Source organism: Rhinolophus sinicus, linkage group LG13, assembly GCF_036562045.2.
Source record: "Rhinolophus sinicus isolate RSC01 linkage group LG13, ASM3656204v1, whole genome shotgun sequence".
Lineage (NCBI taxonomy): Eukaryota > Metazoa > Chordata > Mammalia > Chiroptera > Rhinolophidae > Rhinolophus > Rhinolophus sinicus.
The window spans coordinates 41,336,861-41,351,027 of NC_133762.1; the positions used below are offsets into that span (position 1 = coordinate 41,336,861).

The window sequence follows — 14,167 nt, forward strand, 5'->3', positions numbered from 1 at the left end:
GGGGAGGGCATCCCCCGCCTTCAGTCATAGCCCAGGATCCAGACTGTGCAAACCAGTGGCCCTTAGCCAGTTTCGTGTCCCTGAGAGTCTGCTGGACATCGTCATGTCCCAGGCAGTGCTGCAGGCTCACGTATACAGCCGTGGACTGGGGTACATACAGTGGATATTTGTTTCAGAACCACGCAGCTGCCCCTTGATGCCCTAAAGGGCTGTCACAGGAGCCTCTGGTCAGCAACATAGGTTGTTCATACATTTGGTTTTGGAGATCAACCTTTCAAAATATGGGGCCCAGGGAAGAGCCTTGAGGGACGCCTCCGTTGTGACCTGCTGTGTCCCCTGTTCCCAAGGGAGCAGGCTGGGGTGACCTCTGGGCTTAGAGGTCTCTGTCTGGAACTGACAGGGCCCTGGCAAGGGTGGTTTGGGCCCATCCAATTTATTCCTTGCCCAGACTCTTGACATGTCAGAGCCAAGTCCTGGCCAGCCCACCTACCTGGGTAGAGACGATGAGGTCTTCCTCTTCCAAGGTACTTCCCGTGGTTTCCCAGCTCTTTTCCTTCCGCAGTGGCGTGGGCCTGGCACGAGCACATTTTGAGAAGCAGCCTCCCTCCAACCTCAGGAAATCCAACTTCTTCCACTTCGTGCTGGCCATGTATGACCGGCAGGGGCAGCCCGTGGAGGTGGAGCGCACGGCCTTCATTGACTTCGTGGAAAAGGACCGAGTGAGAGGCTCGTGGGCTCAGCTGGCCAGGGCATGGGGGAGAGGAGGCAGGAGGGCTTCAGGGACCTCACTTCCAATGGATAGATGGTTGAGGAGTGGAGAAAGGGGAGTGGATGGATAGAAGGGAGGGAAAGAGGGTAGGGCTAGGGAGGAGGGTTGGCGGGGGAGCTGGAGGATCCCTGGGAACGTCAGAGCATCCTCCCCATCTTGGCCCTGCAGGAGCCTGGGGCTGAAAAGACGAACAATGGGATCCATTACCGCCTCAGGCTGGTGTATAACAATGGTGAGTGAAGCCCACTGCCCACTGGGCACCAAAGCCCCACGTGACACATAATGAATGCCCTGTTGTCAGGGCTGAGGAGGCCCCTGGCTGCAGGTAGGAAGGGTATGGAGTACAGTCCAGTCATTAGAGGCCACAGATGCTCCCGTACAGCAAGCCCTCTCCCCCTTCCTTCCCTTAGGACTTCGGACAGAACAGGACCTCTATGTACGTCTGATTGACTCCATGTCCAAACAGGTGAGCCAACCCAGAGCATGCTCAGGCCATCCCACCCTCTTCTCGGAGCCCAGCTCCTGAGGGTCTGAGTGAGCAGCCCTGTCCCTGCCCCTGCCTCCCGGTGCTATCATCCCCACTGGCCTGGCTCCCTCGGTTCTCACCCCAGCCTACGGCAGGAAGATTATGGTCCTTGCCCTTAGTCTAGGAAAAGGCAATGTTTTCCAAAGACTCCTATCCTAGGTCACATTCCCTGGAAGCCCAGTCTAGATGGGAATTCAGGCACATGAGGTTTATTGGGGAGGCAGAAAGGGGGCTCTCAGGAGAAGGGAGGGAGGGAAGCAGGACAGGGTAGGGTAGGGTCTCAACTGGAGTCCAGCCTCAGCCTGATGCACAGGGAACTCTGAAGAAGGAATGACATCAGAGTTGTCCCCACCTTGAGACAAGGACACCAGGATTCTGTGCCCTGTATCAGTCAGTCATTGGCTGGGGAACACTCCCAAGGGGAGCCTGTAACCTTCTAGACATTTTCAGGCAAGGCAGCTCTTATCCGCTGAGAACCATTCTCAGGAGAAAGCCAGTAGCAGCCAACACTAACTGCATCTGGGGGGTGGGGGTGCACTGGTCCAGGAAAGGGGACTGGGTGGGGCCCCAGAGCTTCTACTGCAGCCCCTCAGCGCCCTGATGGGCTGTGCAGAGAAGTTGTGTACGCTGGTAAGGAGGGAGCTGAGTCTCAAAGCGGCCCATCAGTTGTCCCCCCACCTCAATGCAAGGTGGACTTGAGCTTTCCCGCACAGCCAGGGTCTTCCAGCAGCCTCTACTCAACCCCAGAACAGAGGCAGAAATGGTTGTTTTCTAGAAAGGCTGTGGTCCCCATGGTGGGAGAGACAGACCAGACAGTGACAAAGTGGGATTGTGTGGGGGACAAGTGTGGAAGAGGTTGGAGGAAGTCTGAGAGAAAGGGACCCCCCAAGTGGGAGGTGGCTGGGAAGCCCAGGGGTTATAAAGTGGGAAGCCAGATTTGCAGTTTAGGAAGCTCACTCTTTGCTTCAGGAGTGGAGGCCAGGGGATCCATGAGGAGGCTGATCCAAGAGTCCAAGGGAGAGACGCTGGCCTGGACTGGGGAAATGATAAGGCTGGGGGAAGAGGATGATTAGCTGGGATAGCCTAGAGGACAATGCTTGTGAGCAGAGGCAGAGGTCCCCTAGGGCCATGGGAATGGTGAGCATAGGAATGTCTACGCCCATCTCAGCCTGACCTTGGTCCTTGGTCAGGGAGCCTCCCTGCCCCCAAGCATAGCAGGATCTGGAAAAAGCTGCCTGAGGACAAACAGAATCGACAGCCCTCATGCCGCTCTTGCCGCCCCTGATAGTAGTCCTGGTTTGGGGAGCCAGACTGCCAGGTCCTGCTTTGCACTCCTCGGCCCCCCAAGTGACTTGGAGGGCATGATCGTCCCAAGGGGCAGAGCCCATCTCTCCCCCTACACGTGACATCCGAGGAGCCTCCTTCTCCTTGCGCCTGTGCACTCCCTCTCCTCCCCAGGCCATCATCTATGAGGGGCAGGACAAGAACCCCGAAATGTGCCGAGTGCTGCTCACCCATGAGATCATGTGCAGGTGAGAAGGTCTGGGTCACTGTCACGTTGTCCCTTGGCCACCATGTTGCCAAGGACCCCCACCAGGCCCTGTCCTCACCGCCCCCACCACTGCCCTCCGTGCTGCTCCCTGGGGAAGCTTGGTGGGGGGAGGCAATGAGGGAGTAGGGAGGCCCCTGCGCACTGCGCTGGCTGAGGAGAGGGTCCTAGCGGCCCCATTAGCCTGGCCTGTTTATGTGGCTTCTCCAAGTGTTTTTGTAAGAGAGGCCTCCTGCCACTACTGCGAAGCTTAACTAATAAAGCTCTGGGGAAGGCTCTCTGGGGATGTGGGGGCAGGGCCTGGGCCTCCTGGATTTGCTCTGGAACAAGAGGGAAGAAACTTTGCTGCCTCCAACATGACCCTTGGGGCACTTCCTGGGTGGGGCAGGATGAAGTGGAGAGAACACAGCTCTTGGCTCCCCTTCTCCATTACCACAGGGCTTGGCATTTCTAGGCAAGGTCTCCCCCAAGAAATGCCAGTCCAATAGCGTCCTCATACATGGAAAAGAGAATTCATAGCGTTCAAAATCTGGTTGGGATGGTGGTGGCTATCTTTGGGAAGAGCAGTGACAAGGAGGGGGCACGAGGGGGCTTCTGAGGCGTTGGGCCTATGATATTTCTTGGTCTGGGTGCTGGTTACACGGATGGGTTCACTTTGTGATCATTCACAAGCTGCACACTTACAGTTTGAACTCCTCTCTACATGTGTAAAAAGTGTGCACACAGAGTGAGAGACCCTGTAGGTGGCCAGAAGCCTGCCCGTTCCTGTATCCTCCAGGAACAATATGCCTTTGGGACAAGGGTTTCCAGACCAACCTTATCCCCAGGCCTGGGCTCTCCAGGTCCCTGTGATAGGAACCTCACTGCCTTTCCCCCCAGGCCCCTGGAAGTGAGCCCCTCTGGCCCAAGGATTCCATATACAGAGAGAGGACATCATCAGTGTCCTCACCCCACAGCGAGACATATACACACACACTGTAATCTCCCTCTCCTTCACTCCCTTCCTCTTCCTCGTCTTTCCATCAGCCGGTGCTGTGACCGGAAGAGCTGTGGCAACCGGAATGAGACGCCCTCAGACCCCGTCATTATTGACAGGTACATGCTGGGGGAGGGGGCCTGTGACCTGCAAGTCACAGAACACTGTGGTGGCTCCAGCAAAGGGAGAAACTGTCAAATACCAGGGAGCCACCAGCCAGGACCCCCTGAGTAAAGCCTTGGCAAACTTTCTGGGCCTGGGCTTAGGAGCAGTGTTTCCTGACAGAAGGAGCCCAGGAAGAGCAGGGGATGGGGATGGGGGACAGGAAGAGAACAGCCCCAGAGAGAGGTTGAGAGGATGGAGGGCATGGGCATGGGCAGGACAAGGAAAGCTGGGTTCTAGCCCAGGTGCCACCTCTGTACTGTTTGACCTGACTTCTCTGAATGTCCGTTTCCTTCGTATGAAAACGGGGGAAATACTTGACCAGTCTCAGTCATATGTTTGTCAAGGTGACGCATGGGAAAATTCGTTCTCCCACCATGATTTATGATTTTTAAAACTTATTTTATTTCTTTTTGAGTAGGGAATGCATATATAAGGTACAAAATTCAAAAGGCACAAAAGAATAAATAATGAAAAATAAGTCAGCCTCCACCACTGTGTATAGCATACTACACACACTCTTTTATACTTACCTTTCTTTAAAATTCGTTATATACACTTATGTATATGAACTTATATCAAGACACAAGAAGTCTCCTTATTCTTTTTTGCTACTGCAAAATATTCCATTATATGAGTGGACCATAATTTCTTTAAATAATCTCTTTTGCTGGACATTTTGGCTGTTGTCATTCTTTTTCCAGGGATAAAATATGCTACAGTACATTACTTTGTCCATGTGTCATTTTGCACATGTATGAATTTATATGAAAGATATTACTAGAAGTAGTACTGCTGGGTCAAAAGATATGTGCATTTGTAATTTTGATAGTTATTGCTAATTTGACATTCATACCAGCAATTTTGAGAATGCCTGTTCCCCACACTTTGGCCAATTAAGTACCGTATTTTGCCATGTATAATGCACACTTTTTTGCCCAAATTTGTGAGGGAAAAATAAGGATGGGTAGTACTATGCATGGGTAATACTAATTCCATATCTATATAAATGTTTTTAATTCCTTTATTTATGCTTATGAGTTAAAAGTGTAGCTCTAGAAATCAATAACGATATCCATATGTAAAATAATACCCTGGAATATGATAATCGGTTTTGTTGAACTTGCAACAGAGGAAGAGTTCTTGGCCTTCTATGATGCATAAATATTGCAAATTTGTTACCGATACATAAAATTTCTTTTACCTTTATCTGTTCTTGTGTTTTGTAATTATTTGTTACATAAAATTTCTTGTACTATAATATGTTAAAAAGTAAATGCTAAAATTCCTTTATAATACAAAAAACAAGAACCTAAATGTAAACAAATAAAATTTTGAATTAAAAAATTAAAATGAAAGATTTTGTCCCTGAAACTTTGGGCCATAAATGTGGGTGTGCATTCTACATGGGAGTTCATGGTACATGGCAAAATACGATATGTTGTTTATTCATTCAACAGATAACTTTTTAACATCCACTCTATGCCAGGGTCTCTTCTGTATGCTGTGAATTAAGCAGTGACCAAATACACAAAAAGCCTTGTGTTCATGGGCTTACAGTCTAGTAGGGGAGATAAACATAAACTAACTGAATGAATAAAATATATAGGTAGCATGTTAGATGGTGATGACGGCTAAAGAGAAAAAGAAAGCCATCAGGAAAGGTCAGAGAGTAGTATCCAGGAAGGGAGTATTGCAATTTTAGAATATGTAAGGAAGGCCTTGCTGAAAAGATGACATTTGAGCCAAGACCTAAAGGAAGTAAGGGAGTGAGCCATGTATGAATCTGGGGAGTTGGGGGGGGGGGGGCATGTTCTTGGTTGGAGTACAGCTGATGTGTTTAGGAACAGCAAGAAGGCTCAGGTGACTGGAACGAGAGGGACAGTAGGAGGAGGTGATGTCAGAGAGCTAATGGGTAGGGCAGAAGGAAGGCAAGATCATGCAGAGCCTTGTAGACTGCATGGGCCATGCTTGTAGGTCATTGTAAAGACTTTGGCTTTTATTCTGAATGCCGTGGAAGCCACTGGGGGTGTTGAAAAGAATGATATGACCTGATTTATATTTCAGCAAGATCACACTAGCTCCTGTGTTGCAGATGACCTGTAGGAGGCAAGGGGGAAAGCAGGGAGATGAATTAGGAAGCCATTACAGTTACCCAGGTGAGAGATGACGGAGGCCAAGACCAGGGCAGGGGTGTTTTAACAAGAGGTTATAAGGAGTGGTTGGATTCTGGATATTTCACAGGCAAAACTGACAGTGTTTGTTATGGAAGGAGAAACAAAGTAACAGAGAGAATTCAAGGCATTGCCAAGGTTTTTGTCCTGAACAATTCAGAAAGAACTTCTATTACGGAGAAGGACAAGATTTCAGGAGGAGCAGGTTGGGGAGGAGGAAGGTCGGGAGTTCAGTTTTGGACGTGTTATATTTAAGATGCTTACTTAACATCCAGGTGCAGATGTCGAAAAAGCCCCTGAAAACATGAGTATGGCTCTTAAGGGAAAGGTCCAGGCTGCAGATAGAAATTTGGATGAATGAAATCATTGAGGGACTGAGTGTTGATAGAAAATAGAAGTTCAAGAACTGAGTCCTGGAGTGTCCAGTGTTTGGAGATCATGGAGATGTAGAACCAGCAAAGAAGACTGAGAAAGATCGGGCAGAGGGAAATCAGGGGAGTGGAGTGTCTTGGAGGCCCAGATAAGAAAATATTCCAAAAAGGAAGCAGTAGTCAACTGCATCAGATGCTGCTTGTGGATACGATAAAAAGAGTCTAAGAACTGACTATTGAACTTAGCAACAGGAGGGAGACAGGGGGCATTGGTGACCTCAAGAGCTATTCAGTGGAGATGCAGAAGTCTGACAAAGGTAGGTCTAAGAGACAATGGGAGAAGAGAGATTAGAGACAATGACTGGAGGAATTCTTTTGAATTTTGCTTTATAGGGATCAAAGAAATGGGGTTGTGGCTAGACCGCAATGTAAGGCCAAGAAAAACAATATATAGCTTGTTCATATGCTGATGAGAAAAACCCGATAGGAAAGGGAAATGGTGATGCAAGAGATAGAAGAGAGAATTGCTAAAGCCATGCCCTTTAGTTGGCGAAGTGTATGGGATCGCATTCACAGGACTGATTTTAGCTGGGAACATAGAGAGTTATCCATGGAAACAGCAGGGAAGACAGAACCTGGGCACAAAAATGGATAAAGGGGTATATCCAATGTGGGAGCTTGCAGACATTCTCTTCAGATTGCTTTGTTTTCTCAGTAAAATAGGAAACAGGGTCAAGAGTTGAGGATGGGGATGGAAAGGGAGACACTAAGGCATGAAATACTTGTGCCAGAGCAGTGAATGGACCATGGAAATGTCCTGTGATTGCCATGCAGTAGTAAGGGCTCCCCTGAGGTTTGTGGTCGTAAATTTAAAGTGAGAGTTTTCTCCAGACATGCAGAGCTGCACAAACGCAGGTGCAGAAAAGGTGAGTGGTGGCTTATGACCAGAGTCAGGGACTTGCCAAGTGAGTACAATGAAACACGAGAGGGCAAGAGAGTGTAAGTGTATGCAAGGGATATTTACAAAAATGGAACGAGGGATTTAAGTTGGGTAAAGAGAAGAATGCAGCATAGAGAGAGAAGGCAGGATGAATGGAACATAGGTTCTGAGGGGGGCAAAGAATTATTGGAGTTGAGGTACTAGAAGGGAGTTGAGCTGGAGGTTAGAAGGTGGTTAGAGAGTGGGTTGCCAGTAGGTAGAATTATTTGGGAATTGCATTTATTGGTAATGTGCAGCCAACGGAGGGTGATGACAGGACATTGCAGGAGGGATGCTCAAGGAATGGAGAAGAGAATGTGTTGGAAGAATTATCTATCTATAGTGATATTGAAATCACCAAGAATTATGACAGGACCAATGTTCAACAGCATATATAGTGACCCAGAACTAAAATCTTCAAGGAATGAAGGCAAGTGATCTCAGGGTTGAAAAATGACTGCAACAAACAGTGGTTACCATACTTTTTTCATCTTTCTCCATCGTATAAGTCAACTGTGATATCCCAGTGAATTCCACTTCTCTTACTCTGAGGTTGAGCACACATTCACGTATTTAAAATCTATTTGTATTTCCTTTTCTGTGAACTGTCTATTCATATCCTTTGCTTATTTCTCTTTAAAGGATTGACTTTTGTTACTGATTTATAGGAGTGTATATTAAGGAAATTAGCCCTTTGTCATGAGTTGCACATATTTTTTTTCTAGTTGGTCCTTGCCTTTTAACTTTTTATATTTAGAAATTTACCCAATTTCTCAATCTTTTAATTACTTTGGATTTTTATTATATTTAGAAAGGCCTTTATCATGCCAAGGTAATACTTTTAAAATTTATCCTGTGGTATCTTCTAGTACTTTTATGGTTTCATTGTTTACGCTTAAATTTTTGATCCATCTGAAAAAAAGTTATTATGTCCTAGATGATACATAGAAAAGAAAAATATAACAAAATAAAAATGAGGAAGCATAATAATTAGTGTACACCTGTGAACCTACCAACAAACTTAAAATTAAAACACTTAAAATACCGTTGACGCCACTACCATGTTCCTTCCCCGTCTGGTATCACTGCCTACCCCTCTCCTAAAGGTAATAAGTAAATTGAGTTTTGTGTTTATCATGACCTTGCTCTTAAAAAATAAATTACCACAAATTGTATAATGTTAAACAACGGGTTGTTTAGTTGTGCTTGTGTTTAACTTTATAAAAATGATGCCATCTTTATATGTAGTAGTCTTCTAAAATATTCTTTTTAAATTCAGCATTATATTTCTAAGATTTTTCTATGTTGCTATTTTAGTTGTAGTTTGTTGTATTTCATTTTTCTATGGTAGGCACAGCCGCTATGAACATTCTTATTTGTCTCTCCTAATTTGAATAGGGACAAAAGTTTGTTTAGGATGTAAACCTGGGACTGAAAATGGGTGTCTTTTATTTGTTTTTCTTGCCTGATTGTACTGGCGAGACCTTCCCGTACAATGATGAATAATAGTGGTAAGAATGAACATCTGTCTTGTTCCTGACCTTACTGGTGGAAAGTACTGTCTTTCACCGTTACGTATGTATATGTGTATGTACGAGGACTGACAATTAATTTCGCGAACTGGTTGCACCGATGTTTGTATCTTTTTTGTATCAGAAGGATTATTCATTATGAATTTGTACCAACTGGACAAACAGTTAACCAAGTTTACTATTTGGAAGTGCTGAAAAGGCTGAAAAAGTTAGATGACCTGAACTTTTTGCCAACAATTCATGGCTCTTGCATCACGACAATGCATCAGTTCACATGGCACTGTCTGTGAGGGAGTTTTTAGCCAGTAAACAAATAACTGTATTGGAACACCCTCCCTGCTCACCTGATCTGGCCCCCAATGACGTCTTTCCTTACCCAAAGATAAAGGAAATATTGAAAGGAAGATATTTTGATGACATTCAGGACATCAAGGGTAATACGACGACAGCTCTGATGGCTATTCCAAAAAAGAGTTCCAAAATCGTTTTGAAGGGTGGACTAGGTGCTGGCATCGGTGCATAGCTTCCCAAGGGGAGTACTTCAAAGGTGGCCATAGTGATATTCAGCAATGAGGTATGCAGCACTTTTTCTAGGATGAGTTTACGAACTTAATTGTCCGACCTCGTATATTTGTATGCATGTATGTAACTATACATTTTTCATAGGTGTCTTTTATCAGGTTGAGGAAATACCCCACAATTTTTAGTTACTGAGAGTTTTTATCAGGAATGGACGTTAGATTTGTCAAATGCTTTTTCTGCATCTATTTAGATGATTATAGATTTTTTTAAATTTAATATGATGAATTACATCAATTGATTTTCCAATGTTAAACAAACCCTACATTTCCCAGATAAACCTCACTTGAATAGGGCATATTATCTTTTTAATAAAGGCCCACCTGAGATTTGTGGTCAAAAATTTAAAGTGAGAACTTTCTCCAGCCATGCAGAACTGCACAAATGCAGGATTTGATTTAATAAAATTTTGTTTAGAACTTTTGCATTGATGTTCATGATGGATATTTGTCTGGTTTTGGTATCACGTATGACACGCTAGCCTCATGGAATGAGTTAGGAGGTATTTCCTCCTCTTCAGTTTTTTGGAAGAGTATGTGTAGAATTGGTGTTATTTCTTCCTTAAGCTCTTCTAGAATGAGTTGTGGTAATTTGTATTTTTCAAGGAATTTGTCCATTTCTTGTAAGTTGCTGAATTTGTTGGCATAAAATTGTTCATAATATTCTCTATCCATTTAATCTTTCTAGAATCTGTAGCAATGTCATTACTTTCATTTCTGATATTGGCAAATTGTGTCCTCTCTTTTTTTCCTGAGGAGTATGGCTACACGTTTATCCATTTATTGATCTACTAAAAGAACCAGCTTTTGGTTTCACTGATTTTCTCTATTGTTTTTCTGTCCTCTGTTTTTATATTTATTAGTTCCTTTCTTCTGCTTACTTTGGGTTTAATTTCCTCTTCTTTTTCTGATTTCCTAGAGTGGCAACTGAGGTCTTTGATATAAGGCCTTTCATTTTTGTCTAAAATAGGCTTTTAGTGCTATACATTTCTCCCTAAATACTGCTTTAGGGGCATATCATGAATTCTGATACATTGTGTTTTTATTTTCGTTCAGTTAAAAATACTTCCTAGTTTCCCTTTTGAGTGGTGTTTTGTTTGTTTGTTTGTTTTTACTGATGTGTTATTTAGTTTCCAAAAAATTGGTGATTCTTCTAGAATCTTTCCATTATTAATTTCTAATTTAATTCCATTATTGTCAGAGACCATATACTTCATACATCTTAAATACTTTTGAATTTATTTACACTTGTTTTATGGCCCAGAATATGGCCTACCTGATAAATGTTTTGTGTGCACTTGCGAAGAATGCGTATTCCATGTTGGTGGGTGAAATAATTCTATAAATATCAAACAGGTCAAGTTAGTTGATGGTATTGTTTGAGTCTAGTATATCCTGGCTGATTTTCTACCTATTTATTCTGTTATTGCAAGAAAGGTATTAAAATCACCAATAATTATTTTGTATTTGTCTATTTCTCCTTGCAGTTCTATCAGTTTTGCTTCATATAATTTGAAAAACTGTTATTAGGTGCATAAATGTTTAGAATTATTATGTCCTCTTGTTTAATTGACCTCTTTGTCATGAATCCATGAAATCTATTTTGATAATAATATATCCACTCCAGGTTTCTTTTGACTAGTATTGGCATGATAAATCTTTCTCCATCCTTTTACTTCTATGCCTTTATATTTAAAAATGCATTTCTTGATACAGAGAACAAAACTGATGGTTGCTAGATGGGAGGGGGTTTGGGGAGCTGGGTGAGAAAGGTGAAGGGAATAGGAAGTACAAATTGGTGGTCACAAAGTAATCACGGGGATGTGAAGTACAGTATAGGGAATATAGTTAATAATATTGTAAAAACTATGTAGTGTCAGATGGGCACTAGACTTAATGGGGGGATCACTTCATAAATTATATAAATGTCTAACCACTACACTGTACACCTGAAACTGAAACTAATATAAAATAATATTGAATGTCAACTATAACTTCATATGTGTGTGTGTGTGTGTGTGTGTGACAGGATGTAAAGTACAACATAGGGACTATAGTCAATGATATTATAATCGCTATGTATGGTGTCAGATGGTTAGTGGACTTGGTGGGGTTATCATTTTGTGAGGTATGTAAATCTCTAATCACTATGTTGTTTTGTACACCTGAAACTAATAATAAATAAATAAATTTTAAAAATGCATTTCTTGTAGGTAGCATATAGTTTGGTCTTTGAAAAAAATCCAATCTGATGATTTTCAACTTTTAATTGGGATATTTAGTCCATTTACATTTAATGGGATCATTAATATGGTTAGGTTTGAGTGTATAATCCTGACTTTTGCTTTCCATTCTGTCTCTTTTTTGTTCTCCTTTTCATTCTTTTAGATTTGGGGGTTTTGTTATTTTATCTCCTTTATTGGCTTGTTAGTGAACATTTTTATTTTGTTATTTTAGTGATCGATTTAGAACTTATAGTACACATCTTTAACTTATTGTTATACCATTTCATGTATACTATACTATTGTGTCATGAATTTTAATATGTATTATAAAATCCACAGTACATTGTTATTGTTTTTGTTTAAACAGTCAAGTATTTTTAAAGAGAATTCAATAACATGAAAAAATCTTATATATTTACTAATGTATTATAGTTACCATTTCCATTACTCTTTATTCCTTTCTATAGATTCAGATTTCTAGCTGTTATCATTTTTGTTATACCAGAATGCATATGTCTTGCATTTTGGGGAAGATATTTTCACTGGGTATAGAATGTTAGATAGACAGTTGTCTTAAGATGTTGCTCCACTATCTTGTGTACTTCCAGGAGTTTTTCCAAGTCAAGTTGTTGTCCTTTCAATCTTAGTTGTGGAGGGCGCAGCTCAGCTCCAGGTCCAGTTGCCCATTGTTAGTTGCAGGGGGCACAGCCCACCATCCCTTGCAGGAGTCGAGGAGTCCAACCAGCAACTTTGTGGTTGAAAGCCTGCGCTCAAGCCAACTGAGCCATTTGGCACTGGCCCATGTCGGAATCGAACTGGCAGCCTTTGGCATTAGGAGCACGGAGCTCCAACCGCCTGAGCCACTGGGCTGGCCCAACCATTATTTCTTTAAATATTTTTTCTGCCACTCCTCCTTAGGGGATTCCTATTACCCATATATTAAACTGCTTCAGGTTGTCCTGTAGCTCACTGCTAATTCTTTCTCTTTCGAAGGAGGATTTTTTTTTTCTCTGTGTTTCATTTTTGGATAGTTTTTATTACTGCGCCTTCAAGTTTCTTCTAATCTTTTCTTCTGCCATATCTCAATATCTCATCTGCTGTTAATCCCATCCAATGTGTTTTCATCTCAGACATTGTAGTTTTCATCTCTACAAGTTTGATTTGTATCTTTCTTATATCTTCCATGTCTCTACTTAAATTGTTGAACATGCCAAATATAGTTATAATTAGACTTTTAATGTCCTTTTCTGCTAATTCTAATGTCTGTGTCTATTCTGTGTCAGTTTCAATTGATTATTCTCTTCATTATGAACCATAAATTTCTTTGCATCTGGTATACATGGTAATCTGTTATTAGATGCCAGACATTGTAAATTTCCCCTTTATGGGCGGTGGATATTTTTGTATTCCGAAAATCTTTTTGAGCTTTGTTCTGGATGTAGTTAAGTTACCTGGAAACAGTTTGATATTTTTGAGTCTTGCTTTTATGGTTTATTAGATGGGTCCACAACAATAATCGAACTAGGACTAATTATTCCTCACTACTAAAGTAAGACTTTCCTCAGTACTGTACACAATGCCTCATAAATCATTACCATGTTTCCCCCGAAAATAAGACCTAGCTGGACAATCATCTGTAATGCGTCTTTTGGAGCAAAAATTAATATATGACCTGGTATTATATTATATTACATTATATTATATTATATTATATTATGTTATATTATATTATATTATATCCAGTCTTATATTAAAATAAGACCGGGTCTTATATTAATTGTTGCTTCAAAAGACGCATTACAGCTGATTGTCTGCCTAGGTCTATTTTCGGGGAAACACGATAGTTGTTTTCAGTCTAGCTGGTAGAAACAAGCACTATTCCTATCCCTATGTGAGCACCAAGACTGCTCCTTTTATTCCATTAGGGTGATTCTTTTCCTGGCCTTTCTTTACATGAATGCACCAATCAGTACTCTACTAAATACTCAAGGAGATCCCTCGACAAATTTCTGGGATTCTCTTTCTATGCAACTCTCTCCTCTGTGAGACTCTGTCCTCTGAAGTCTAGCTGCCTTGGTCACCCTGAGCTCTCAATTCCATCTCAGTTCTGGAAGTCTGCTGGGCTCTGCCTCAGTCCCCTGCCCCACCCTAACCCTGTGTCATGGCCTAGAAAATCTCAAAGCATCATGCTGGGACATTTGTAAGGTTCACCTTGTTTATTTCCCATCTCTCAGGGATCACTGTGTTACCTGATATTTATTGTATTGAAAAATGTTTTGTGTATTTTGTCTGGTTTGTTTTGTTTTTGGGCCTCAGGTAAATGTGA

The 14,167-nt window shown here is 42.5% G+C and overlaps 1 protein-coding gene across 7 annotated transcripts in view; it reads left to right on the top strand.

Moving 5' to 3' along the window:
- The window catches only part of EBF4 (EBF family member 4), a 53,818-nt gene that overhangs the window by 10,337 nt on the left and 29,314 nt on the right, over positions 1-14,167 (top strand). For all 7 annotated transcript variants that reach the window (XR_012491124.1, XR_012491123.1, XM_074317446.1 and 4 more), the window contains exons 3-7: positions 563-719; positions 938-1,001; positions 1,180-1,235; positions 2,754-2,827; positions 3,871-3,939. Coding sequence is in view for 5 of the 7 variants with exons in the window: in XM_074317446.1 (XP_074173547.1) it covers positions 563-719; positions 938-1,001; positions 1,180-1,235; positions 2,754-2,827; positions 3,871-3,939 (420 nt within the window). In the remaining 2 variants the exon portion in view is untranslated. The remainder of the gene's footprint in view (positions 1-562; positions 720-937; positions 1,002-1,179; positions 1,236-2,753; positions 2,828-3,870; positions 3,940-14,167) is intronic.